This window comes from Anser anser (genome assembly GCF_964211835.1).
Source record: "Anser anser genome assembly, contig: HAP1_SCAFFOLD_97, whole genome shotgun sequence".
Classification (NCBI taxonomy): Eukaryota; Metazoa; Chordata; class Aves; order Anseriformes; family Anatidae; genus Anser; species Anser anser.
Genome location: NW_028153930.1, coordinates 437590 through 463734, shown reverse-complemented (window position 1 = coordinate 463734; position 26145 = coordinate 437590). Strand labels below are relative to the sequence as shown.

The 26145-nt window shown below is 39.6% G+C and overlaps 1 protein-coding gene and 1 long non-coding RNA gene across 2 annotated transcripts; both read left to right on the top strand.

Annotated features, from left to right (window-relative positions):
- The first annotated feature begins 333 nt into the window (after window positions 1-333).
- On the top strand, window positions 334-738 carry LOC310891123. The gene is made up of 3 exons (XR_014577435.1): window positions 334-442; window positions 580-618; window positions 717-738. It is a non-coding gene; the product is annotated as an uncharacterized lncRNA (long non-coding RNA).
- Window positions 739-9761: 9023 nt separating this feature from the next.
- LOC310891121 (tRNA selenocysteine 1-associated protein 1-like) lies at window positions 9762-22527 on the top strand (the record flags this gene model as incomplete). Its single annotated transcript, XM_083853421.1, has 4 exons — window positions 9762-9787; window positions 20548-20743; window positions 21270-21315; window positions 22134-22527. The coding sequence occupies 4 exons, from the start codon at window positions 9762-9764 to the stop codon at window positions 22268-22270; spliced, it is 405 nt and encodes a 134-aa protein (XP_083709547.1). The 3' UTR covers window positions 22271-22527.
- Between the last annotated feature and the right edge of the window lie 3618 nt (window positions 22528-26145).

The following is a 26145-nucleotide window of genomic DNA, read 5'->3' as shown; positions in this document are numbered from 1 at the left end:
CTGTACCACAAGCCTTTTCTTGAGTTCTGTTTCCCTGATTACTGCTTCGGAGGCCTTAGCAGTCCTAGCATCATCCGTCTTGACCTTTTACAAGTACGGAGTTCTTTTATTGCTCGTGCAACAAGCACGTGCAAGATGCACTGAGGCCCAAGGTAAACTTCATTAAACTCCGAATGTATTCTCTTCTTTATGGCTTAAACTCCCAGTGACTGCATTTTTCTCTGTCATCAGAATATATTGATTGTATCATCAGTGTAGCCTTGGGACGTAAAATACATGCCTCTTTAGCTCAGAATTGACCATTGTAACACTTAAAATGCTAATTTTTCAGGCACAAAAGAGAGCGAAAGCTGGACAAGAAACTGTGTGGTCCCACGCTACCTTAAGTACCTCAGCACGGCGCATCTTGGAGGCAATGGAGAAGCTGTCAAGCCCTTTGTTGGTAAATAGCACTTCTTTTAATCTGTTTTTGCTTCATGTGTTTATAAAACTTAGTAAATGTGCCATCAAAGCATAAAGATAAAATTATTCTTCCTTACGTTGTGGCCGGTTTAATTTATTGCGCTGTTTTTTCAACAGGATGCTAAAAGAATGGCATCTGTTTTGCTCCTGTGTTGTGTAAGTTGACCATGAACCCCCACATTTTTGTTGCAGGGAACCCTCTCTCTCAGGAGAAAAAAATGCCCTCTAATAGTTATGCTTTGTTTTTTCCTCAGCCTCCGGACATAGATAAACTGGATATTACTGACTTCCAGTCCAAACAAAGAAAGGTAAGAACCAATAATGTCTTAAGCTGAGGTAGATAACTTTTTCAATGCTTTATCACTATTAGAAAAATTTTCTCAAACCTCAGTGACAACATAGACATCAAATCAAGTTAATATTGGCATGTATCCACAGTAGATGGTGGGCTGTGAAGATTACTCAGGTTAAGAATTATGTTATCTTTGTAAGTTGAGAGCAACAACTCTAGAACACACCAAGTCGTTTTATCTTGTCCCCCAACTTGGGGTGAAGCTGCATATTAAAATTCCTGTTGAGGCAAGTTTGCTCTTGAAGAAATGATCACAAATAGAAAAATACTGATTGAGTGGTCATATAGACTTTGTACAGACTTCCGTGTTCATTCGGGCACAGAAAACTAGTTTTTGTGCTTTTTATCACCATTCAAAGTAAAGAGGAGGAAAATTGTTAATTTCCGACGCTTTAATTCTTACGCTCCTAAATTCCTATTTGGAGGTAGCACAGAACTGGTGAGAATGCTGTGGTAAAGCATGATTTCCTTTCATTTTGTTTAAAAAATGAAAACTAGTCATCTTTTTTTGATGACTTTAGTTAGGGGTATCATTAAATTGCAAAACTGTACCAGGCACAATAGCTCTTGGTGTATTAAATGCCTAACTGGGGGAATTAATATTTTTCATTTTTACCTTTAAAACCAGCGATGAACCATCGTTGGAGTCTGATAAATTTTCCATAAAATTAAATGGGCATCTCTTTCTGCGAAAACATCTGTGTTTCCAGTATCAGTCTGAGTGTACAAATGACCACTTGTTAAGTGTATGGGCTTCTTAGGCTGGAAATCAAAGTGGACAGTAATACTGGTTGCTTATTGCTTTTAACTCTTTCAATCTCTGTATTGTTTAGCCAGCACAATCTCCATTTGGTAAAGTTCTAAAATGAATGTAGCAGCAACTGCTTAGTTTTTAGGGGGGTAGAGGTTTTTTTTTTTCTTTTTCTTTTCCGACGCTATAAATCTTACGCTCCTAAATTCCTATTTGGAGGTAGCACAGAACTGGTGATAATGCTGTGGTAAAGCATGATTTCCTTTCATTTTCTTTAAAAAATGAAAACTAGTCATCTTTTTTTGATGACTTTAGTTAGGGGTATCCTTGGGCTTATTAAATTACAAAACCCTTAGATGACCACTTGAAGATCAGGTGACTGAAGGAAATAACAAGATGTGCAAACTTTTCATCTTCTGTTCTAATGAGCAAAGGGACAGTGTCTCAAGAAGTTTCTGTGCTAATTCCTTGATTGGATGGATGTATAATTAAGTTTACAATCACTTCAGAGTTTACAAACATCTCAGATTTCCTGGACCATCTTTTCACCATCTGCCAAATTACAAGGGCATGGAGAAGTGAAGTATATCATAAATATTATCCAAATAACTAAAACCAAATCTGGTGTGAATTCTCAGTTATATTATAGCAATACACCTGTGATAAGGCATTAAGAAAGATCTGCCAGATTTGCAACAGAGAGCCTGAAATTGTCAGCCACTAAATGAATGTTGCACGCAGCTGTCAGTGGGTGAAAGGAGATAGATTGTCTATTCATAATACTAGAATTCATAATGGTGGCGGGAGAAGGGTAGCCCGTGATGAGAAGCAATTATTTGCTGAGGAGACGATCGTGTGTTTTCCTGCTAAAGTGAACATGCGGTTGACGGAACACTTGTGCACTCGGGCTAAACTTCTGCAGTGGGTAGCAGTGATGTGGTATTTTTCTTATTTCAAGGAACTGTACCAGGCAGAATAGCTCTTGGTGTATTGAATGCCTAACTGGGGGAATTAATATTTTTCTTTTTTACCTTTAAAACCAGCAATGAACCATCGTTCACTCGAAGTAGATTTGTGAACTTACATAAAACATGTCTTATTCAAGGTTTCAAACTGAATGTAATATTTTTTAGAAAGATGTATTTTTATATACTTTAGAGAGAGTGTGAATTCTATTACTAAGAGCTGGGAGATACTGTGAAATTAAAGCTGCAGCGTAAACAAAAATTTCCTGTTGGTATTGATTTGAACAATAGCATGCTTCCTAAGACTGTATTTTCTGATCCTTAAGACCGCAGGCGGAGCCATCGGTAAATCTTGTAGCCTTTAGGGTTTGTTTTCTGTCTGACAGTTCAGTTAAGTCAGTTTTGCAGAACACGCAGTGGTCTGTGTTAAAAATTAACTCTGGTCTGTGAAAATGCTTTGAAAAGGGAAGTCAAACCCACTACGCGAAGTGCATCTAATGCACATGTAAAGCATTGGATCATATTTTAATGAATGAGATTATTGTAAGACTGACAAGTTGGTTTTTTTGAGTGTGTTCTATTGTTTGTGTAACTTTGAAGAGGGAAAATGTAGGGGATGTGAAGCCCAGAAGCCTGTATAATTAGTTGCTTAACACTTCGAATGTTAAATTAATGAATTAAGCTACTGAAAAAAAAAAATCACAGTGTGGGCAGAGGAAAAGATAGGAGCATATTCTAGGAACATGGGTTATTTTAATTATGGTAGCATGAATTATTTTGTCTATGAAGCTAACTGCCAAATTTTGAAATGGAATTCAGTCAGACTTTGGCTACTTATATATAGCTTTATGGATTTCGTTACTGGTTTTCTGGTGATTTCCCTCTACAAGTTGAACGGTCTTCAGAATTTTCAAATCGTATTCACTGAGTGCCAAGACCGATGGGGGGAGGTTTATAGTTCTGTAATTTGTTTTCATCAATAAATATTGGAATTAATTTGGGTGGACGTAAGGATAAATTGATTGCTGTTTCCCTTTCAAAGCTGGAATCCCAGAATGCATTCCAGCCTCCACCTGTTAAGAGACTTGTGACACCAACGGTAAACCGTCAACCGATGCGTTATACGCGGTATTCTGAACCATCACCGACTTCAACTACTCAGTCCAGCAAAATTTGCCAGAGAGGAGACACAAAGTTCCAAGTGAGTACATTTTTGAGTCCTTATGTGCCTGTTTTTTTTTTCCAGTCTTGGAATGTTTCTCAAACCAATTGTTATCCTATCTTTGCAAAAAGTACTGATAGTATGTTTGAGGCGAGCTTTAAGGCAGTGGGAACCATTGTGAAATAGATTGAGCTTTTATGGATTTAATTCTGTTTTTGGAACACTCAGTGTCTTGTGGTTGTTTTCACGATGTCATGATGTGCTATTGAGTCATCCTGTTGTCAGTGAAAGAATATTAAAAGACAGAAATGTTTTCCTTTTATATTCTCATGTACACAAAGCTGTCACTGATGAAACATGCTCGTGTTCTGTGTAAACTATTCCAGGTGAGCTATGTGCTCCAAGTGAGAGTTCTGACAATGTGCTGAGTTATCGGTTTTGATTGCTTTGGAGTAGATGGAGTCTAATAAATTTTCCATAAAATTAAATGGGCATCTCTTTCTGCGAAAACATCTGTGTTTCCAGTATCAGTCTGAGTGTACAAATGACCACGTGTTAAGTGTATGGGCTTCTTAGGCTGGAAATCAAAGTGGTCAGTAATACTGGTTGCTTATTGCTTTTAACTCTTTCAATCTCTGTATTGTTTAGCCAGCACAATCTCCATTTGGTAAAGTTCTAAAATGAATGTAGCAGCAACTGCTTAGTTTTTAGGGGGGTAGAGGTTTTTTTTTTCCTTGTTTGTTCATAAATGACAGAAAACAGAAAAGTATGTCCCTTTTACGGGGTTGGTAAACACAAGTTTTGATGAAAACTCTCCCCCCCACACACACAATTTTTGTCATTTTGTTTAAAATAATTACTTTCTTTGTTAGAGGATTTGACAAATTTGATTTAGTGTTCTATCAGTTTGTCCTCAATGCTGAGTGAAGCAGTGTGCTTACTTTAGCCCCAAAATTTAACTGAACTGTACCCACAATGCTGAATTAGGGAACAACGTTAAGTAGGTGAGGTGTATTCAGTGCTATAAAATTAAAAATAAATAAATAAAATAAAAACCACAAAAAACCACATGAAGTGGTTGTTGGTACTTTGTGTATTCTGTACATATTCAGCTAAGTCTTGAACTAAACTTAACTTGCAGGGGATGAGAGAGAAGACTTTGCCTGCAGAACAGCGAGCAGAACCATCTGAAAGGTATGACATCTATTAATTTAAAACTTACTTGAAGGAAGAAAGACATCTCCTTTTTCAGTACAGTCTGCACCTGAAAGGTGGTGACAGTTCTCAGTAAAAGGAATGGGAAATCCAATGAAAATTTTGTATTTTGAGGGAGCTGCAAAGTCTGGATTGTGTTTGAAGATCAATATAACTTTGAGAAAATTGTTGTTTTTATGAACGGAAGGAAGATGAGCAAGAATAAAAGTACTGATACACCACTTTTTATCCCAAGTTTATCTTCTGAGTAGGATACGAAGATGGGAAATGAGGCACGTTTTCTGTATCCACAGAAAGGATCTTTGCTATTGGAGGCCTAATTTTTTCCTTCTACAGGAAATATGGCTCATTTTGTAGTTTAACTAAATCTGTAGCGTTACAAATTTTGCTTTGACAGATATTTCATGGTTTATAACTCAGTTTACTTATAACAAAATAATTTGTCCCTCTTAATGTTCCCTAGGGGAAAAGCTATTAGTTTTAGCTATTTAATTGCTTGCAGTTTGAAAGCTCTGTCCTAATGGGATGATTCTTTCTGAAGTATTCTTTAGAAGGTGAAGTAGGGGAAGTGAGTTACAGTTCAGGAGGATGTTTATTGATGTGTTTTTTTCTTTATTTTTTAAGCAAAAACATGGAGGAAGATTTATGATTTATTATTCTTTTTTTTAATACTCCTTTCATGATGAAGTTAATTGTCTGCTTTGAGTTCACATGAAGACCATGTGTTCTTTAGAATCATTTGAGGCCAAATGCTAACTCATCTCTAAAATAAAAAAAATCCAGCAGAATTAATTGAATTTCTTCTTGAGGAGACTGCTTTGTGTTATACTGCTTTCTTGGTTTAGGTCAAATGAGTTATCCTCCAGATAATATTGATGGCTCTTCCTTCTGGGCAAATGGTGTTTTGGGTAATAATGCTTGAGTTAAGGGACTTTGCACTCGGTTTTTAGGGGGTCGCTCTTTTCAAAGAACAGTAGCAGGGAATTTTGTTGACTCTATGCTCATCTGCCAAGCAATTCTTATGTGACCATGGGCATTCTTTGGCTTGCAGAAAGAACTCAACACTTTGTTTTGGCATCTAAAAGTTGGACTTCACAACAACCACCTTTTTAGGGGTGGAAGCGACTGGCTTTAAGGTTCTGGTACAGGTGCAATCAGGTGCTGGGTTGTAATTATGTTTTTTTCAAACTGTTCTAAATTGTCTCTGTTAGAACTCCTTTCTACTTCTCCATTTAGGAAGGAGATACAGCAAACTCATACTGCTTTTGATTTCGTTCACAAAGTTTATTGCAGTGCCCTACCTTTTGTTTGTAGAGTAGGTAGTGGTGGTAGTGTTTTTTGTGATGCTGGTCTCTGTTGGGTGCCATGTTCTGGAGCAGGAGCACCACACTGATCTGCTGGCAAGAGTCCCTTTGGACAGTTGAGTTGGAATACTCAGTAAATCTCTGGCCCACCAATGCTATATATCTATGCGTGTGTGTGTATATATATATATATTTTATATCCTGAGTCCAATTGTAGATTAGACTTGCTTGAAGGCTGACAACTGTCTTTGCCCCCTTGAAGCTCACAGGTGTTAACAGAAAGAGGAATATGGGCTGTTATGGGCAAGCGATAGTTGTCTGAATGAAGATCTATTTTGATGTAAGACTTTTTTCAGAATTCTAATGGATTGACAGTTTGGATTAGAGAAAAGTCTGAGCATCTGCCTTAGGGATCTGTCTTCCTCTATGCAGTTACAGTGCTAAGCAGGCTGTTGTCAAGTATTTGACAAGTTTAGACCAGTTCTCCTCCTCAGTATTGTGGGAGTTTGACCTGGTGTCTTCCAGTGCGATCTAATGCACTTTTGTACTGACTGACTGATTGGCTGCAAGATAAGCTTTGAGGTCACAGTTTTTCCAGGCATACTTCATTTTCTTGCCATAGTACTTTTGTTAGAGTTATTCCCTATTCCACTTCTGGTTTGGGTTATTTTTTCCCCATTTGCTCTTGGATTAGGATATCTTTCTGGTTTTGAGCTAGGCTTTTTTAAGTACCAGAAAAACGCCTTTGTATGCCTTACAAAAGGGATCTGTATTCATGTCTGAAAAGACTTCTGGAATGTTGGCATACCCAAACACCTCTGCTGTTCCTGCTGATGGCCACATGAAAGCCAGAGCTGCTTCTGAAGCTTAGGCCATATTACCTTGCCACACAAGTCTAAGGCGTCCCTATTCTATCAGAGCTGTTGGCAGTGTTTCCCATGTGTATGTGTGCATATGTGCACTCTTTCTGTATTTTTGTGAGCTGTTCTTTTATATCCCTGCAAAAGATACACGTGCATCGCAGAATCAGAGAACCAGTCCTATTTAAAGGAAGCACTGGAAAATAACAATCTAAATCAGCTCTTCTATTTCAGGTCTTCTGGCTTAGTCATTGTTCCCGTGTGAACGGTGCACTTATGTATGTCCTTTTCATTGCTGCTGTTAATAAAGTTTTTCCTATTTAGAACATCAAGTATTTACCAGCGTTTAGCAACTTGTGAGACAGCTTTAGTTTTTTTCTGATCAGCAGGTTTCAATTCTAGGACTAATAACAGCTCTAATATCTTGAAAAAAAAATTTGGCTGGTAATTTTTTTTTCTCTTGTTTCCCCCAACTTCTGTACTGTCGTGTGCTAGCAATGTGACCAGCTACAAATTCAGTACTGCTGCGTCCAATGGTCTGTCTTCAGGAGTGAGTAGCGGAGGTGGCAAAATGAGAAGGGAAAGAGGAATACACTATTTATCAAGAGCTGTACAAGAACAGGTAAGTGACTCTTAAATTAATTGCTGTCACTGAGCTTACTGAAGTAACTAGCTAAGTGTGTCAGTTTTATTGCATCATAGTAAATTATAACAATACCGCTTTATTTTTGCATTGTTTTTGTTTTCTTGTGGGTTTCAGAGCAGGCTCCAATTGATTTCCTGTGTTTGAATACCTGAACTTTGCTTATGTAATTTTGAAATTTTTAATTCTCTTACCTTGGAGATTCTTCAAACTATAACATTTCTCGTTAGCAATTGAATGAATGAGTCCTAAGAAGAGAAGTTTTGGTGAAGGTTTGTATAGTTTTTCTACAGGAATGATACTTGAAACGAGTGCCAAGTATAAAAAGAAAAAAAAAGCTTAATTTTTGGTTTCATATTTAAGTCATACAGAAAGATACAGGCCAAGAGTGTGAAAAAGAGTAGTAGAAGAGAGCATTCTGCATGTCTGCTAACGATGACTCAGTTTTTGATACTCACCAAACTCATTGTGAGAGAGTTTTTTTCTCATTTTAATAGGAAAAATCTATTCCATAAAACTATGACCATGAATATTCAGATTATTTTTTCTTTTATTGGATGTTATATAAGCTGCCTGTAAGTTAATTTAAGTATTTACGTTAACATTAAGTATTTAATTAATATTAAGTTAATATTAAGTATTTAAGTTAATTTAAGTTTCAAATCATTAAATGGGACTTCCAGATGATGCAATATAAAGAAATCATAAACACTGTTGTTTATTCCTGTAACGCAAATAAAATAATGGTCCAAATATCAAAAGTTCCATAAACTTTTCAAATCAAAACTGTGAAACAGATGTAAGCTACAGGATGCACTGAATATCAGTAGTACCAACTTACATCCCTTCCTAGTCATTTCTAAGTAGATCATGATAGTACTGTACAAATTTTGGTCAGATTTCCTATGCCATTTAAAACATAACTCATCCAATCTTAGTAATCAAATAAAGTAAGTGGCAGGGATGAAAATTGAAGTTGTTAAGAGGCTGTTTTCTGATTTTTATATTTGCATCCTGATACATGGTATAGACTGTATTTACCAGAACACAATCTTCAGTGCTGCTAGTCTGACTTTCTTTGGTGCTTTTTGTGTTTAGTTTGGTTGTTGAACCTACCTGCTTCTTTAAACATTACCTTTTTCCACGTTCACTGCTGTAGTGACTTTAGAAACTTTGGCAGCTATCCCGCCTAATTTTGCAAGAGGAACACTTTCTCACTTGTCTTGAGAGTGTACTCTTAATTGAAGCCATGCGAGGGTAGTTAGAAAGGATGATGCTTCTCCAGAGCTTTGATGACTAAAGTATAGAAAAGAAAGAAAGAAAATGTGATCTGTGCCTCTCTGTTCTGCACAGGTTTTGAGTTAACTTTCAGTGTTCTTGCTGTACAGTTGTTGAATAGAGTATAATGTGGAAGCAGGCCTGCCATAAATTAAAATGACGTGGTAGACAGAGGTGGGGAGATCGGGATTTCTTCTGGAAACTTGCTTTCTCTTAATTTGTATGGATTTTTGTTCTATTTAATTTTGTTAATAAATTGGGTGGGATGGGGTGAGAAAGTAGTATGTCTTGTATAAGAAAAATTAAAATTTGCAACTTTAGGAAGTGGAGGAACCAGTGCTACCGAACATACCCCTACCCATCAGTGCTGCATCGCTGCCTCAGTTCAATTCTAGTTTCATTGGTAGTAGCGCTGTCTCAGCGTCACCGAGCGCTGTTTCAACAGCAGCAATGAGCACGGCAACTCCAGCAGCTGCGACGGGCATGGCAAATCCATCAGAGGTGGAGGGCATGACAGATCCATCAGAGGTGGAGGGCATGAAAGATCCATCAGAGGTGGAGGACTTGACAGATCTATCAGAGGAGGAGGTGGAGGACATGATTTATACAACGGCGACGTCGGGCATAACGTGTTCAACAGTGCCCTCAGGCTTGACATGTCCAATAATGGCGGCGGGCATGCCATACCTGCTGATGACAAAGGACATATCAAGGTCAACAGCGGCAACGACAAGCGTGGCAAATTCAACGGAGGCGGCAGGCATGGCAGATGCAGCAGCGATGGCGGCCGGCAAGGTAACTCTTTATGCTATAAATAATGTTTACAATGAGTATACTGCTTTATTGCGAGTTGACTTTTTCTGTGGTGCTCATGAAACTAACAAATATTAGTTTCTACGCAGCTGAATGAATTGGGGTTGTATGCCAGTTTGGGGAAAAAGGCATAAATGTTTTGATTCTGCTTCTCTCAGTCTTAGAGCCTGCCAACTCCCATTTAACGTGATTGTATAACTGCTTCAAATGCTGTGGAAGTCTGCGGGGGAAGGGGGGTGTGGACTTTATGCCAAGTTATTTATAGTGGTTTTGGCAGGGGTAGAGTTAATTTTCTTCGTAGTAGATGATGCTGTGTTGCAGATTTGTGAGCAAAACAGTGTTGGTAAGGCACTGGTGTTTTAGCTGTTGCTGAGCAGTGCTTACACAGTGACAAGTCCTTTTCTGTGTCTCACGCTGCCCTGCCAGCGAGGAGGTCGGGGATGCACAAGAGGCTGGGAGGGCACTCAGCCAGGACAGCGGAGCCCAGAGGACCGAAGGGATATTCCACACCATTTAGCATCGTGCTCAGCAATAAATGCTGGGGGAAAGAAGGGGAAGGAGTGGGGAGTATGTACAGGGTTATGGCATTTGTCTTTCCAGGTAGCCATTACATGCGATGAGTCATTAATGCTACCTCAAATTTAACAACTTTACTTCTTTACTTCCAGTTCTTTTCCCTGTTCCATTTGGAGGGAGTGAGCGAGTGGCTGTGTGGTGCTTAGTTGCCTGCAATGGTTAAACCACAACTTTATTTAAGTTATTAAATTAGAGGTAACGTGGTCATATAAGCCTCACATAGAATGAGCCTAGGGTGCAATAATTGGCATATTATTGCAATAAAATAAACATTAATCTGTTCCAGAGTACTTGAAATATTTTTTGTACGGTTTGAAGTAGACAGCTGCTTTAACATGTTGAGGTGTTTGCTGAAGTTCTTGGAGTATCATTGGGCTGAGTTTGCCGTTCTTCAGCTTCCTGGCTTGCTTTTCCGTGCATTTAGACCTAAGTAGCATCTCCAGCTTTTCCTCTCAGTTTCTGGAATTTGGTTTTGAAGATATTGTCCTATACCCACTTGGAAACTTCCCTGTGTTTTATTATTACTTTTATCTGCAAAATAACTCAAACATCAGGTTTTTCGACGTCACTGCGGGACTTCTGTTGGGTAGTGAATTCAGGTAGTTGTTGCTCTTAAATATAAACCTTTAATTCTTTTGAAAATACAGATACAACCAGCAAGTACTGTTAGCAGTCCTGAGTTTGCGTTTTCATCTCCAGTTGTGAAATCTACTGAGGCAGAAGTGCTACCTACGTCTTCTGTAAGTAAAATAATAAAGGAGCTTGACTTTTTTTCTTAGGCATTTAGTAGGCTGTTGCAGAACACTAAAGCAGAATCTGCCTTGATGGAGAAAAGTATGTAGGCTTCTGGCTTATAATTTGTCATTCAGCATGCGTGCTACAAATGTGAAGAGCAGCTTTCAGATTTGGTTTTGTGTGTGCATTCGATTGAAGTTCCTGTGGCTTGAGAATCTGAAAAACCTCTCTTGTTCATAGCAGATTGGGTTTACATTTAGTGTTCCCGTTGTAAAATCGGCAGAACTTTCTGGACCCAGTGGTACTCCAGTGACGCCCTTTCTTACCCTAGGTAACTGAAACTTTAGCACTTCAGATCTGAAGTGCTGATTTTCCTTTTTTTCTTTATTAAATCTTCAATCTGTCCTGTCTGCGCATGCTAGCAATTCCAGGCAGTGTTGGACTTCTGCAGTATTTTTCCAGTGACAGATCTGCTTTTATATTTTTTTTTTGTTTTGTTGCTTTTTGTTTTGCTTGTAATCATAAAGCATTGCAAAGTAAGTAGAATTTGTGAAGATTCTTATGTGAGAAGCATGAAAGCTGGAAATTCTTGTTTCTAACAAAAGTGAGTATAATCTGCTCTAACTAGGTCACATTGTGAAAGCTGTTTTTGTTTTCTTTTGTTTCAAAAGACACCACCACCTCAACCAACATCAACACACAGAAAGAGGAGGTCAAAGATTTTGCTGGTGGTCCCTTCACCACTGCCCACGTCTTAAAGGAAGGAAGCGTCTTAGACGTTCTAAAAAATCCTGGAGAGATAATGAACTCCTTTTAAAAAGATGCTGCAAAAAATACGCTAGCATTTTTTATTAAAAAAAAACCCAACACACGACTTATGGTTAATAGAGTATCTGCTATAAATATGAATGTAGGAGAGCATTACATTAAGCGCTGCGTTTGTTAGGGTGCATCTGCCCCCTTCTATTCTAAGTGGTGTTTGTTGCTGGAAGTAAAACTGCAAGATGAAAAGCAGATGGGTTGCATCTCCTTTACATGTTAGGATGTAATTGTAAATGAGGTACTAAGAGAATTAGCCAGATAATCGGTGTTTCATTTTAAGTAAATACAATTTGTGGAATTGAAAAGGAAATGTTTGTAAAACTCAACACTCCTGTCCCACCTTCAGCCCAGGTGAAGAAAGAATAGGAAAGAGCTTCAGTTCCAAATACATGGCGAAAGCTGCGAATCTTTGGGCCTTAGCTTACAATGGCTCCTGTGGATTAAAATTTAAACTGCAAACAGAAGTGGAGTGTTTTACGTTAAAAACCCTTTTCTGAATTTTGTTTTTAAGCAATTGCAATTGTTTTCAACAGTTTCATAAAGTGTGTCTGTGGAAAAGATATCTTTTAAGAAAAAGGGCTTTATTGAATTTGATCTTTTCCCAAAAGTCTTCTTCTAACTTACATACTTGTTAAGAAGGCAGCACATTTCTCTGTTGGAAAGAGCTAAGTGAGAGAAAATACATTGTGCATTTTGTTTAAGGAAAGACCTCTGAGTGAAGTGACATTCACTTTCTTTATCGGTTTAAAAGAAGCAGAATCTAAATCCACATTGTTCAAAGACTTCATTTTTGACTAAAAAAAACCCAACAAACAAACCACAAAACAACTATGTTCAAGGTAGATTTACAAGCAACTTGAGCTGCTGTTTAAGATGCATTTCCTTTAGTCTTTCTGTATTAGTAGCTTGTCTTTCCTGTTAAAATTGCCACCTTTTAAATAAGGAGTTGTCCTGTGTCCGATGCATTTTGAAAAAGATTATAGAAAATTAGACAGTTGTTCAATTGTCTTGAGTTTTTATTATTTAATTAATATTCAGCATCTGTGGGAAAATACCGCATGGATTGCTGCTCCGAGTACAAACTTCTGTACAGTTACTGGAGTAGATTTGAGTCATCTGCTACGGAAGGAGGAGCTTTAGAAATTTGATTCGATTGGGCATCGCGTCTTAATCAAATTGTATTATTTCCATTCCACGTTGGACTGTCAGATTTCAGTCAGCTACTGTCTGTTTGTACTTGTATCGACCAGTGAAAATGTTGATTTAAAGCTTGCTTGGAAACAAAGAGTTAAATGAAGCTTTAACGAAATGTTCTGTTGTGACCCAGTGCAGCAGATGAAATTTCATCCGTTTAGATAAGATTTCTGGGGACTTCCTGTTGCGCTCGGTCTGAATGTCTAGTTGTAACCATTGGCACCTGAGTTGAAATTTTTGCCCTCTAGTAAAGTCACTTAGTTACATGTAGTGAGGTGCTGCGCTAACAGGAAGACTTTTTTTTCTTGCTTCCTAGACTTTGGATTGTTGAAAACACGCTCTTCTACGTCTGCACAACCTACAACAAGCACAGTGGTTTATACTAGGCCTGCAATAACAACTTTTTCTGCAGGTAAAGAGACTTCTAAACAAGCATCGTACTGGCAATCTGATACATGTGACCCTTTTCTGCAAAACAAAGACATGAAGGACAAATGTGTAACTTGTCAAGCTACTAAAGCCTCAACAGCTGAGAGTATGAAACAGACAGTAAGTTCAAGTCAATGCGACACCTCAAACCCCGCAGCGCCCCCAGCAGGGATGCTGGGCTTTGGAGACAAATTCAAAACAGTACCTGGAACGTGGGATTGTGATACATGTCTTGTCCAAAACAAACCGGAAGCTACAAAATGTATAGCATGTGAGACACCAAAACCTGGAACGGGAGTAATGCCTGCTCTGACATGACCAGTGGTCACAGACAGCTCGGTGACAGTGACATCCTCCTCGAGCAGCACTGACACAACAGCCACTCTGGGCTTTGGAGACAAATTTAAGAAGGCGAAAGGCTCTTGGGACTGTGGAATATGCCTTGTACCAAATAAGACGGAAGATAACAAATGTGTAGCCTGTCAGTCTGAGAAACCAGGTATGGTCCTTTTTTTCCTGTTGTTTCCATCCTAGCCTCTGTGAATCTTGTACAGAATAAAAGTACGTTGCATATATGGAATATTTTAAGCAACACGATTCCCAGGTACGGTTGATGGATTAGCGGCTGTCTGCAGGATTGGTTTACAGGCACTTCAGAGGTCTCAGCCCAGGTTCCAGCCTGTCGCATAAATTGAACTGATTGTGAAATGTATTAGTACGGAGCTGGATCAATGCAGATACCCCCGGCTTTGCAGCTGGTGAGGGAAGATGGCTGAAGTGGGTGACTTAATTTAAAAACAACATAGTGATTTTTCACTGGCGAAAATGAGAACTCCATAGAAAGAGTTAAAAATGACTGCGTTTTTCTCTTTCAAAAAATAAGTAAAAAAAATTACAGAATGTGTCCAAAATGCCTCTACTCACCGTTTGTATGTAATTGAGGGGAGATGTGAAGCCAGATTTCAAGACAGTGTAGTCTTAACTAGTCTTAAGCTAAAGCAGAGAGATGCCTATGAAGGTCAGTGGTAGGCTTCAAGAAAGCGAGTGACCCGCTGGATAACTTCTTCAGGGCAGTACTGGGTTGTTTCCCATTGTGTGTGACCGTAATTGATTTTGAGCGTGGTTGTATTGTTTTTAAAATACGATTCTAATTCTAACTTTGACTCTAAATGTCATTTAACATGCCATTACATCGAAAAACACCTGTGCAAATATATCGTGGAAGAAACAAATTAAGGTGGACTAGACCGGGCTTTTGTAATCATCCTGTGCGGTAAGACTGAAATTTCCTGAGGTAAGATAATGGATTTCAGACAGAGTTGATTCTCTTGGACTTCCAACCTCTGAGCGGTCAGTCGGCATCTTTGTCTGAGGCTCTTGCCATTGCAAGGAGGAATTTTGGAAATGAGGGGTTTACTGTGACCATGGTGCAGTGAATTGCACGGTTACGTTGCACTTGTCAGGAGGAAGAGCGATGCAAGTAATACTAGGATAAAAGTTTTCTGCGTGTGCCGTGGAAGGGAAGAGCCATTCTTGTCTTTCCGGTTTTGAATTTGAAGCGTTATCTTCTGCTTCTCTCTTAAAAGGCACCTTTTTTTTAAAAGGCACCTGTCAGGCCTCTTTATGGAGGTTACACTGTCGTCAACAGCAGCAGAAGCTTGTGTGCTGAACAGAGTTGTGTGTTGTTTGGAAGCTTTGAGTTCCACTCTGGTTTTTTTGTTTGTTTGTTTCTTTCTTTGTGGGTTTTTGGTGGCTTTTATTTTTTTCAGGGGCGGGGGGGGGGGGAGTTGCGGAGTAGTTTTGAACATTTCTGTGGGATTTGACAAATCAAATTTAAAAGTTAATGTTCATTTTATAGTTCATGTTCAAACAGGATGGTTAACTGTCTTGTTTGTCTCACAGAGGGTCCAACACCTGTGACCAGTAGCAGTGCATCTGCATTTTCTGCTCCTTCTGGAGAATTTCTGGATTTAGACAAATTTAAGAAGCCTGAAGGAAGCTGGGATTGGGAGACCTGCTTGGTTCAAAACAAAGCAGAGGCCACGAAGTGTGTAGCCTGTGAAAGTGCAAAGCCAAGCACCAAAGCAGAGCTCAGAGGTAATACTTAATGATTAAAACGAGGATGCATATTCTGTGATTTATTTTTTGGTTTGCTCTGATTTTTTTTATTTTCTTACCTGTTAAGCACAATTATTTTTTCCTTTGAGGTGTGGCAAAATTATTCGTTTTTCCTGTAGGAATATTGCCTAGATAACTTCTGTTTCCACACTTTTCCCCAAGAATAAGTTTATCCTTTTTAGAGAAAAGCTTTCATTAATGACGTGCTTGTTCTTTACATGCCCTACACGTTGTTCATTTGGAGTTCAGACTAAAAACATGATCTTTCAAAGAAGTTCGTATACTTTTTAAAGCCAGGTGGTGGGCAGAAAACACAATTGTGAAAAGTTTTATGTAGAGAGGAAGCATGGGGTTTTCTTGTTTGTTTTACTGTTTGGTTGGTTGTTTGTTAAACAGTTTTGACTGGAAAGATCAGGACTAGAATGTAGTTCAAACCTTCACGTACTGCAGATACACCGTGGGTTACGGACTTGACATTCACTTATTTCTGCAGGTTTTGGTACTGCGACTGCGTCCACAAAATGCTGCCTTGCCATCATTTACATTCGGTGTTCACTCAGAGTGTTCAGGTGCAGAGTCTGCAGCTGCCTCACAGTTTATTTTGGGAAGGACAGAAGAGAAGCAGGATTCTGTCACTACTGCTGCTCCGTTAGTGTTTGGAAAGAAAGCTGACACTGAAGAGTCAAAGACACAGCCTATCTTTTCAGTTGGGAAGTCCGAGCGTACAAAAGAAGAGAGCACAGCAAAACCTATGTTCAACTTCAGTTTCGTTAAACCATCAGAGAAGGAACCTGAGCAAGCAAAGCCAGCTTTTTCATTTGGGGTCCAAACCAGTACTTCAGGTAAACAGAGTATCTTTTGTCTTCACTTGTGCGCTTATGTCCATCAAGTAAGACCTCTGAAACCATACTAGAAAAAATCTGCGGGATTTGATATGTTCATGTACTAGAGCTTTAGAAAAAGTTTAATTCCTATATGCAGCATGTCTTCTGTCCTGGTTATTGATACGTACGAAATTAGTAGCAATCCCTTTTTTGATCTCAACACTAGGTTTAGACAAAAAATTGCGACACCTTAAGGAACCTGTCCTGCATCTCATACAAGCACAGAAGTTGCAGTGTCTCAATGCTAGCAGTACAGTTGGTGGTAAAATCTTTAGTAGGGTGAAATAGAGGCCTCACACTTTTCAGAGAAAAAAAGAGATTATTCCCACATACTTGCAACTATGCTGCAGAGTGTACTGCTGTTACTCTAGTGCTACAAAGGTCCAAAAATCACTGAACAGTTATTAGCCAGTTTTGTATTCCTTTAATTTGTTGAAAGACTGCAGTAGAGGATTGAAGTTTTTATTGAGGATCACTGTGTGGAAAAATTCTGATTGTTAAATGTCATTTGTATGACTTAAGAACCGCGTTTTGGAGTACAGAATTCAGTATTAATTCCAGAAGGGGTAAGGGGAAGGACATTAGCTAGTAATCCCGAACAAAAGCAGTGTATAGAGCTATACTGATTTTAATCGCAGTATTCTTACAGTTGGTCTGTTACTGAACAGATATGTTTTGGGGAGATATGGTGGCCAGGGAGGCGTGTGTGTTTGTGTGCTTCCTCTTCTAGTTAAGGTTCTGGGGTCTGGTTTAGTCAGGAAAATTCGATGAGGCACCTTGTGTAAAAGGAAATGTTAACCAGCATTTTTCAACACGGTGTAGTCCCTTAAAAGTGTCATAGATGAAAAGAGGCCATAACCGCTGGGGGAAAAAGTTAGTGGGAAACTGAGAGCAGGATCACATTCAGTAGTGAGAGAGCAGCAGCCTAGGGAAAGCTGATGAATGACTGTAACAGATCTATTTTAAGTGTAAAACAACACTCAGTACTTTATAATGGTGGTCTTACCAGAGGGTTCTTCTCCATGGCTCCTAAAAGCACGTCTTGAAGGCATTCGAGTGCAGTGAACTTAAGCTGTAAGAGTTGGGCTGGTAAGCTTGGCCTGATTTGAAGCTGTAGGCACGGGGCTATAATTTCTGAACAGGCTACAAAAGAAACTGTACCACTGTGCTTTTCAGTGCTCCGTTTAGCAAAGCCATCAAATTGTTGCAGGCAATTGATGTTGTTCTTCTAAGAGCACCTGAAAGATATTTTTGTTTGAAGAGTTCAGAGGTACCGGTTAATACTGGTTCAGATAATTACAGCCAGCTCTTGGTGTTTGTGACCAATAAAGTTTGTGGCTCCAAAAGGAGTGGGTTAGTGCTAACTGATTAACTGCTGTATATGCAGAAATATGGAATCTGATTACTTACGCAGAGAGCACTTAAAATGTATTGTTTTGCTGGCTCTCAGTGAGTTGCATCTTAATGCTACCAAGGAATAAGCTTTTTGCTTCTGGCCCAAGTTTTTTAATTTGGTGAAAGCCTTTTCTGTGCACGTGCACATGCCAGAGAGGTTGCTTAAGTAATAGAAGCTATAGTAGCTGCTATCTTCTGTTTTTTGTAGAAGACAGAAACTGAATTCGTTAGCTTTGTAACTGTTATGCATACCAGAATTGGTTTTCTCCCTTTTGAAAATAGTAGAGGGTATGCCTATGTCAGATTTGGTGAGCAAGGTGATCAGATGAGGGCACTGCAAGACTGCCAGAACGCACCAGGTCTGGGGGGAAAAGGAATCCGGCTGAGCATAGGAATTTCTAAAAGGTAACCAAGGAGTTGTGCATTGATACAGTTATTCTAAATAATCAGATTCTTGTAGCTCTGCCTTTGGAAAGTCTGTGGCCCTTGCTGTAGTGGCTGTACACAGGATGCAGTCTACAAAACCAGAAATGCAGAAGTCCTATGTTTTGACTCCCTGGATTCATCAACCTGCTTCAGGATGGCTGGGGGAATCCAACTGTTAAGTCTAGCCAGACAGCGCAACTTGGGCTTAGCTGCCATTGCAACCAGCCTTGTTTCTCAACAGCAGCAAAGCTGAATGCATTGGTAAATATTTTCAGGTTTGGGCCTGCATAAGGTAGAAGGGACAACAAGTGGTTTTATATGCTAAGGAGTTCTTGTTCTTAGAGCTTTCCCTCTAGTTTGAGAGAAGCACATAACTAGTTTTATAGTGGGTTGACAGGAAAGAAGTGGGGGGAAAAAATGGGAACGCAGGGAGAAAGCCAAAGGCGTTATTACTAGAACAGGTTTAGAATGCTATTTTTTGCTTTTCATGAGCTTAGGGCAATGGGGAGTTTAAAGCTTAGCACTTCCTGAGAGGGTTTCTTACTCTACCGGCTCAGTTCTATCACTTATTTAAGGCAATTCAGGTCTCTGAACGGTTAAAGAATTGATACCAAATTTGATGAACTTTGATCCAGGATACTGACAAAACAGGACTTCATATAAACAATTTCAGTATGTTCATGAGGTTAGCTTGTGTGTTCTGTTAAATAGTAAAAAATGACACTTCTGTTTCTGTTTACCTAGCATAATTCTGCAAATGTTGCCTCCTTCTGCTTTAGAATGGAAATGCTCTTCTCCAAGAGAGCACTGTCCAAACTTCTTTGCCAAAATTTTTTGATTAAATTAATATTGTTTTATTTTGAAAACAAGAATAAGCCACAAACATGTTTTCTTGCTTCGGCTATCCAGAAGAACGTCAACAGTATTTTCAGATTTTCCTTCCCTACACAACTGTATGTAGGAAGAGTGCAGTTGGAAGCAGAAGACCTAAGATGATGTATCTTCTGTTTGTTTACTACAGTAACAAGACAATGGATTACCTCTTTATTAGAACTTGTGTAGCTTTGCAGTATTGAAACAAATGTAGGTATTAAAATACACATCAGTAATACGTTTCTGAATGGCTGAGTACCGTGCTCTCTTAGCATTGAAATACCCAGCCATTGGATTAGTTTGTCCCTCATGTTTGCTGAGTTTGGAAGCTATTTCAGAATGCCTTCAGCTTGTATTCTTCCCCAAAAGCATAGAACTCACTTCTCTGCATCCCCAATTCAAGTGAGAGAAACTGGGCACTGCAAACACAGGAGGTCTGCCTGTACAGAATCAGTGAAGACAAGTCTAAACAGCGGATTTTTTTGAATATGCAGCTGGGTTATCTGAATGTTCTTTATGCAGTGTACCTCAGTTTTAGTACAGATAGCACTTGTCTTGGTTCTTGTCATTAGTCTGAAGCTGCCCCTGAGAAAATCTTGAAAGGGAAAGTAGTGAAAGCTAATCAGCTGGCCCTTTCTTCTTAAGAACCAGCGTATTTTGTAATTCTCCCACTAATAATAAGGCGTCATGCTGGAGAATCGCGATTGTGTTGTTAAGCAAGACTGACTTCACCTGAGCGGTATAGTTGGCAGCTGTTGAATGTTTAATGGACTTTAAACAAACAAAAAAACTGAGCAGGTGGAGGTAGACATGGCAAACTGACAGGCAGCGTCAGATGCTTCTTTGAAATGGATAATCTGACTCCATTCACTTCTTTCTGGAAATAAGATCTAGTAATTAACCAAACAAAAGATAGAAGGGTTAAGACTGCATCTTTAAAGCAGCTGTGCTTGATAAATGTCTCTGGTCTTAAATCAATCTTTAGCAAAGCACAGAGACTTAGCAGCAGCTTGCTTATGCCAACGCTAAAAATACTTGATGTGTACAGGTAACCATGTCAAGGCTCTGGAGTTAATCCATGAGAACAATTCCTTCTGGTATTGGCAAAGGTGAGGATGCTTGCTTCTATAGAAATGAGGTTTTGAGCTGTGACTTAAGCTGTCACTTAGGTGACTGTTTAGGAAAGCTTCCTTTTAAGCTTTGAAGTATGTAAGCTGACAAATTGTTTAAGTTCAGAACTGGGTTTACAGTCTCTTGTTCTCTGACTGTATGCAACTTCTCATGTTTCAGACTGAAAGCAGAATTGCAGCGGTACCAGTCATACAACTATAATGATTATTGCCAAGATTACCAGAACTACCACTCGCAGAGGAGTTACGATGCTTACGCTGACTACAACTACAGCTCCTATGCTCCCTATGACAGCATGCAAGCTGTTGGAGACTGCTCTTTAGGAGATTCTTTAATGGCTCCAGCTGTTTTTGAGGTAAAGATAGTGCACGCTTGCTGTAAAGAAAATATTTCACAGATAATATGTTGTACAGATTTGTGTGAATCAGCAAAAAGAATCCGAAGTTGAAAACATGCTTTCTGCTTAGTGTGAAGTTAAAAGAGCAGATTCCATTCAGAGGTGTTTGTATTTAAGTGCTTAAATAGTAAATCCATAGAATTAGTGATTTATACACCATTATTTGTTCACGCATACCAAAGAATGGTTTTGACAGCATAATTGCGTACGCTTCTTCTGTTCCTGTTCTTCTGATTTGCTTTGCTTAAAGCAAATTAAACAGTTGTTGTAAGTGGTCTTATCGTGGTCAATGTATTAGTTGTGACCTCCGGAAGTCCCTTCCAACCTGTACTGCAATATTGGCTTTCTTCTAAAAATAAGTAGATAAAATGCCATCTATCCTTGTAGTTGTAGGAAGAAGGAATGGATTGAGACTGCAGCACTTTGAATCTGTGATGCTTTCTGAAATGAGTTATGATTAAACTTAGCCTTTTCTGTCTTTCAGGAATCTTCAGTTATGACTGCAATCGGTGATGACCTAATTACTGACGGTAATAAGGGTTCTATCATTGTCACTTGAGTTTAGCCATCCTTGTGCCTTTTAACAATACAAGCCAACCTCTACTGGATGAAGAACATCTTGAAAGTTCAGCTGAGGTCAAACCTCTGTGGGGTTGATCTGCAATCAGCTGGGGTTTTAAAGCTGATACAGCATACACTGACCGCATCAAGTAAAACGGGACACTGTCAATGCTTCGCAGCAGGTTTCTTGTACCTGTGCCTTCATTCCCATTTGAAAATGGTCTAAGACAGAATTTTGTTCTTTGTATTGGTTCCGCTAAACAGATTTTATATTAGAAACTCAGTAATATGCAAAAGCTTTGTTCTCCACCCTGAGGTAAAAGCTTATGTTGCAGATTCCAAAAGGAGGATTCAGCTTGCACTTACAAATACGGTACAAAACATATTTGTGTCCTGGAAGGTTTGCAAAGTTCCTCACGTGGAGGCATTTTGTGTTAGTGTTTAGAAACTATCCTATGTAACGTGTATTGCCGTAGAAGTGAATTAAATGACTCTTGGGAGGGTTTCATGGCTGATTATCCTTAAACGTTATCTTTACTATCTTAAACATTGTCTTTGTCTTTATCTTGAAAGACAATTCTAGTCCCAGCCTTCTAATATACAAATTCCCAAAAGTTGGAGTTGTGAGGCTCAAAATTTTAGAGGACTAAATACCTCACTAAAATTAGTAGATCTAATAGCTTATTACACTTAGCTTAAAATACATTTTATTAGCCATTTCACGTGAAGTTTTTTTGCGTGCATGCCTCAGATTTGATACTTGGACTTACCAGGCTTTTATTTTCAGATCCACAGCTCTACTTGGATGTTGATGAAATGAACAGACAATTCACGGAGACAAGCGAAGAACTCTACGATTCACTCATGAATTGTCACTGGCAACCTCTGGATACGGTCACTTCTGAAATCCCCTCTGCTATTTAAGTGTCTTCTAGAGCATGACCGTTAGGACCAAAGTGCTAAAACTACATTTCTTCTACATTATTCTAGCTCATAAGTTTTAAAGCACAATGATAGGTTGGGTTTTTTTTGCTATGCTTTTGACAGTTTCTGTAATCTTTTTGTTCATCACTCCCTTCTTGGAGCATCATGAAGTCATGTAAATATTCGAGAAATGTAAAGAGGTAAATGGGGTCTAAAGATAGACTTGCCTGTGTAAATAAAAAATTTGTTTCTGCAAACCTGCCAGCAAGGGATTTTACTTGTACCTGTGTGCAGCACGTTCTCTTCCGGCTTATGGAATTTAACAAGGTAGTAAGGGTATTTCATCTGTCTTTATTTTTATATGGGCATTAGGACACAAGCAAAATCTAGCTTCCCCTTGTTTTCCTGGTTCCTTAGGTAAGCGACAAGCCAAGCCTTTCATGTGCTTGCTTAGACTGGAAGTATGTATGGGAGACACTCACAGGCCTTGCTATGGAAACACCTGTGCCCACTTTTTCCTGCAGGCTGCTGGCTCTAACTGTACTACTGATACATGCTAGGTCAGCTAAAATCGGCTTATAAATAGGGTATGTTAAGCATATGGAAGTGTAGACTTCAACTGCCATAGCTACAAACATCCCGTGGAATGAGGATGATGTCTGCTGGCACTCTCTGCATCAGCATTCAGTTTTCCCTTGCCCTTCTTACTGTTAGATTTCTCAGCTGACGCTTTACAGCGAAGAAATTGCTACAACATAATCCGTGTTCTTAAACCTAAAAAAAAAAAATCTTGGAGAAAACAACTTGCTGGTTTTCCCTCCTTGCTGGCAAGGAGAAAAATAGTCCACCAGGAACAACAAAAAAATCCTAGTAACAGCTCCTTAAGTTATACCCTCTGCTACCCTCTCTGATTGCTCTGGTCTTCCTTCATTCGTGGTAATGAAGTTTTTAAAGCTCTGGTAGAAGGATGACAGTACTCAAGTCAAAGGAGATGAGAGCAATGAGGAAAGCTTTGCTTTAAGCTAGAGCAGTCTTGCGAGTTGCTGCCTTTATGCTGTTCTTATCTTGAAGGGTACAGAGTCTTTTCCAGTCATAGGGACTCCATAACCCTATGAATATGGAGAAATAGTTGCTAATTAACAGTGTGTATAATAAGTAAGTGAGGCTGGAAACAAAAGAATATTCCTCCAAGAAAAAAAAGGAAGCAGAAATTACTGTACTTAATAGCTGGGGAAGCTGTTAAAGCTAGTTGACACAGTTCTGGTACTGCCGTGTGTGTTTTGGGGGCAACATAAACCATAATTGCTGTGATGGCAGGTAAGAATCCAATTCTTTTTTATGGCTTAGTGTAGTCAGTGAAAGCAGTGGTCCTAAGCTGCATGCTGTTCTTAAATGTAATGCAAATTCTCTTTTGTGACTCCTCAGTACTTCCAGGTTGCTTGTAGCTGATCACCAGCAACTGCTTCTGTTAGCTATTAGCTGTTGGGTTTTTGCTAGGAATACTTTCAGTCCTGAATTGAAATGATGACATCCTGAAACAGAAGAGGCTCTTGGAGTATTGTAGGAAGCACATTCTTCCTGGTTCTAGTGCAGGTGTACACGTAGGAGGAGACAGAAGGCAAAGAACCTCACATAGGTGGAGGGGGTGAGGTGGCATCACAGTTAGAGCTGTTGCAGTTAACTCTTCCCAAAGCATGAAAGCAACGTGGCTGGGAACAGGGATTTGTTGGGTTGCTTCTTTGTGTGAGCCAGGGAGTCTTTTGAGGGGCAGATTAATAAGAATATGACACAAGGTAGAGGTGGAATAGATGAAGCAAAGAATCTGGGTGGGAAAAGGGTTGCTTGTACGTGTCTATGGAATTGTTTCAGGGGACTGAGCTGGGGCAAATTCAAGATAATAGATGCAGCCTCCTTGACTTTGGATGGCAGTGCTGAAGCTTCAAAACCTTACAAGCTTTGATGCCACTTCAATTGTAGTGCATAGCTGTGGTACTTGAGCTCAGAAGTGCAAACTGCACAGGATTTTTTTATCTATTTTCTTCAACGTGAGCAGCAAAACATCTTCCAGGAATGTGCCTGGGTGCTACGCTGCTTTGACACGGCTTGCTTTGCATCACCAAACACAGTAGTTAGGTTGCATCGAGTACTTTGTGGAAACATTCATTGTGTTGTCACCCAGAAATGGGATGCTACAGATGTGTGTTGGCCCGGCAGTATCAGTGCTGGTTTTTGGCCTTTGAGAGGTTGGTCCATAACATGTGACCTGTGTAACGAGAGGCCCACATAGATTGGTGACTTCATTAAGTCTGATGCTGTGGTGGTGTGTGACCCAAGGCCCTGAACGTCAGAAAATCAGGCTGTGGCCACCTATTTTATGCAGACTTTGCCTATTAACAAGGTCTCTACACTGTACGTTAGAGACGTGCGCCTCCTTTTCCGGACTAGATAGCGAAAATACCAGTTTTGTAGTTCAGTGAATGAGATTGGTTGGGCTGTTTGTTCTCCAGAGCTGAAAAATGTTGGGAGTGTATTCTCTTGGAGTCCACAGAAATGAAAATGATGAGAGGAAGAGAACGTTGGTTGCAGCCCGCGTGCTGCTGTTATAAAGGAGTTCTCTGATGTCTTTTTCCCTCTGCTGAGACTTATCAGCCTATCGTCCTTTCCTGTTAGGAGCGCATACCTGGCTTGGGATGGTGTGCGCAGGGCAGATTCTTTACCGTAAGAGCACAGTGAATGCCAGACTTCTTCCTGTACTGCCGTGTTAACCCTGAGTCACAAATTCAGGAAGCAGTGATTGCATCGGAACTGCTAGAATGCTTTGCGGAGTCTTTTTACTGGGTAAACTTCACAGCTGCAGTTACAACTTCCAGCCTGTGTTAGCTGAACACATCGTACTGGTGCCCGCCATCAGTTTGACAAAGATGGGATTGCAGTAGGAACTTGCTTTTTTCCTTCTTTTTAATTAAACAAGTCTTTGAAGCAACTTTTCCAACACCGCCATACTTCACTTCTTCCAGTTATTTTCTGTTTTACTTAGCTGAAATGTTTTTTTTTCTTCCAAGCTTGAGGAAGTTTTCTACAAGAATGTCCCGTAATGATTTCATAAACTCTTTTCGTTGTACCTAGCTGCAACAGAGAATGCTTTTATTCAAAAACCTGCTGGTTTTCTCTTCCAAGAAGTAGTGGGGTTTTTCCTATCTCTTCACTGATGGGAAAGGCTGTAGGACAGTAGCTTGAGGGGCTGCTAATGCTGTCATCAGTGAGCCGGGAAAAGGCAGGAGTCCGAAACGGGTAAAAAGTACTTAAAAGGATACCAAAAGAGTAAACGGTACTTAAGCCGTGGATGTTTCTTTTTGCAGGGATGCTCTGGACCAACCGCTTCTTTCTAGCGCTACCTCAAAGTAACTTGCAGATAGAACTCACAGGGAAGGTTGATCAAATGGTGATGATCGCTGTCATTCTGCTGGACACGCAGATACTTGCCTTTCGTTTTGGCTCATTTTTAATACCAATTAACTTCAGTGCCTCGCGTTAATAGACACCGTTTGACTGCATCGGCAAATGTTTCTGAGTCGTGAGTGTCGTTAAAGGCCTGTCACCTGTTGTGGTTTAACCCGGCTGGCAGCTAAACACCACACAGCCGTTCGCTCACCCTCCCCCCTCCCTCTCTGGGATGGGGGAGAGAAACGGGAAAGTGAAGCCGGTGAGTTGAGATAAAGACAGTTTATTAAGACAGGAATATAATAATAACAATAATAGTAATAATAGTGATAATGGTAATAGTATTAATAATAATAATGTGTAAGAAAACAAGTGATGCACAATGCAATTGCTCACCACCCGCTGACCGATGCCCAGCCTATCCCCGAGCAGCC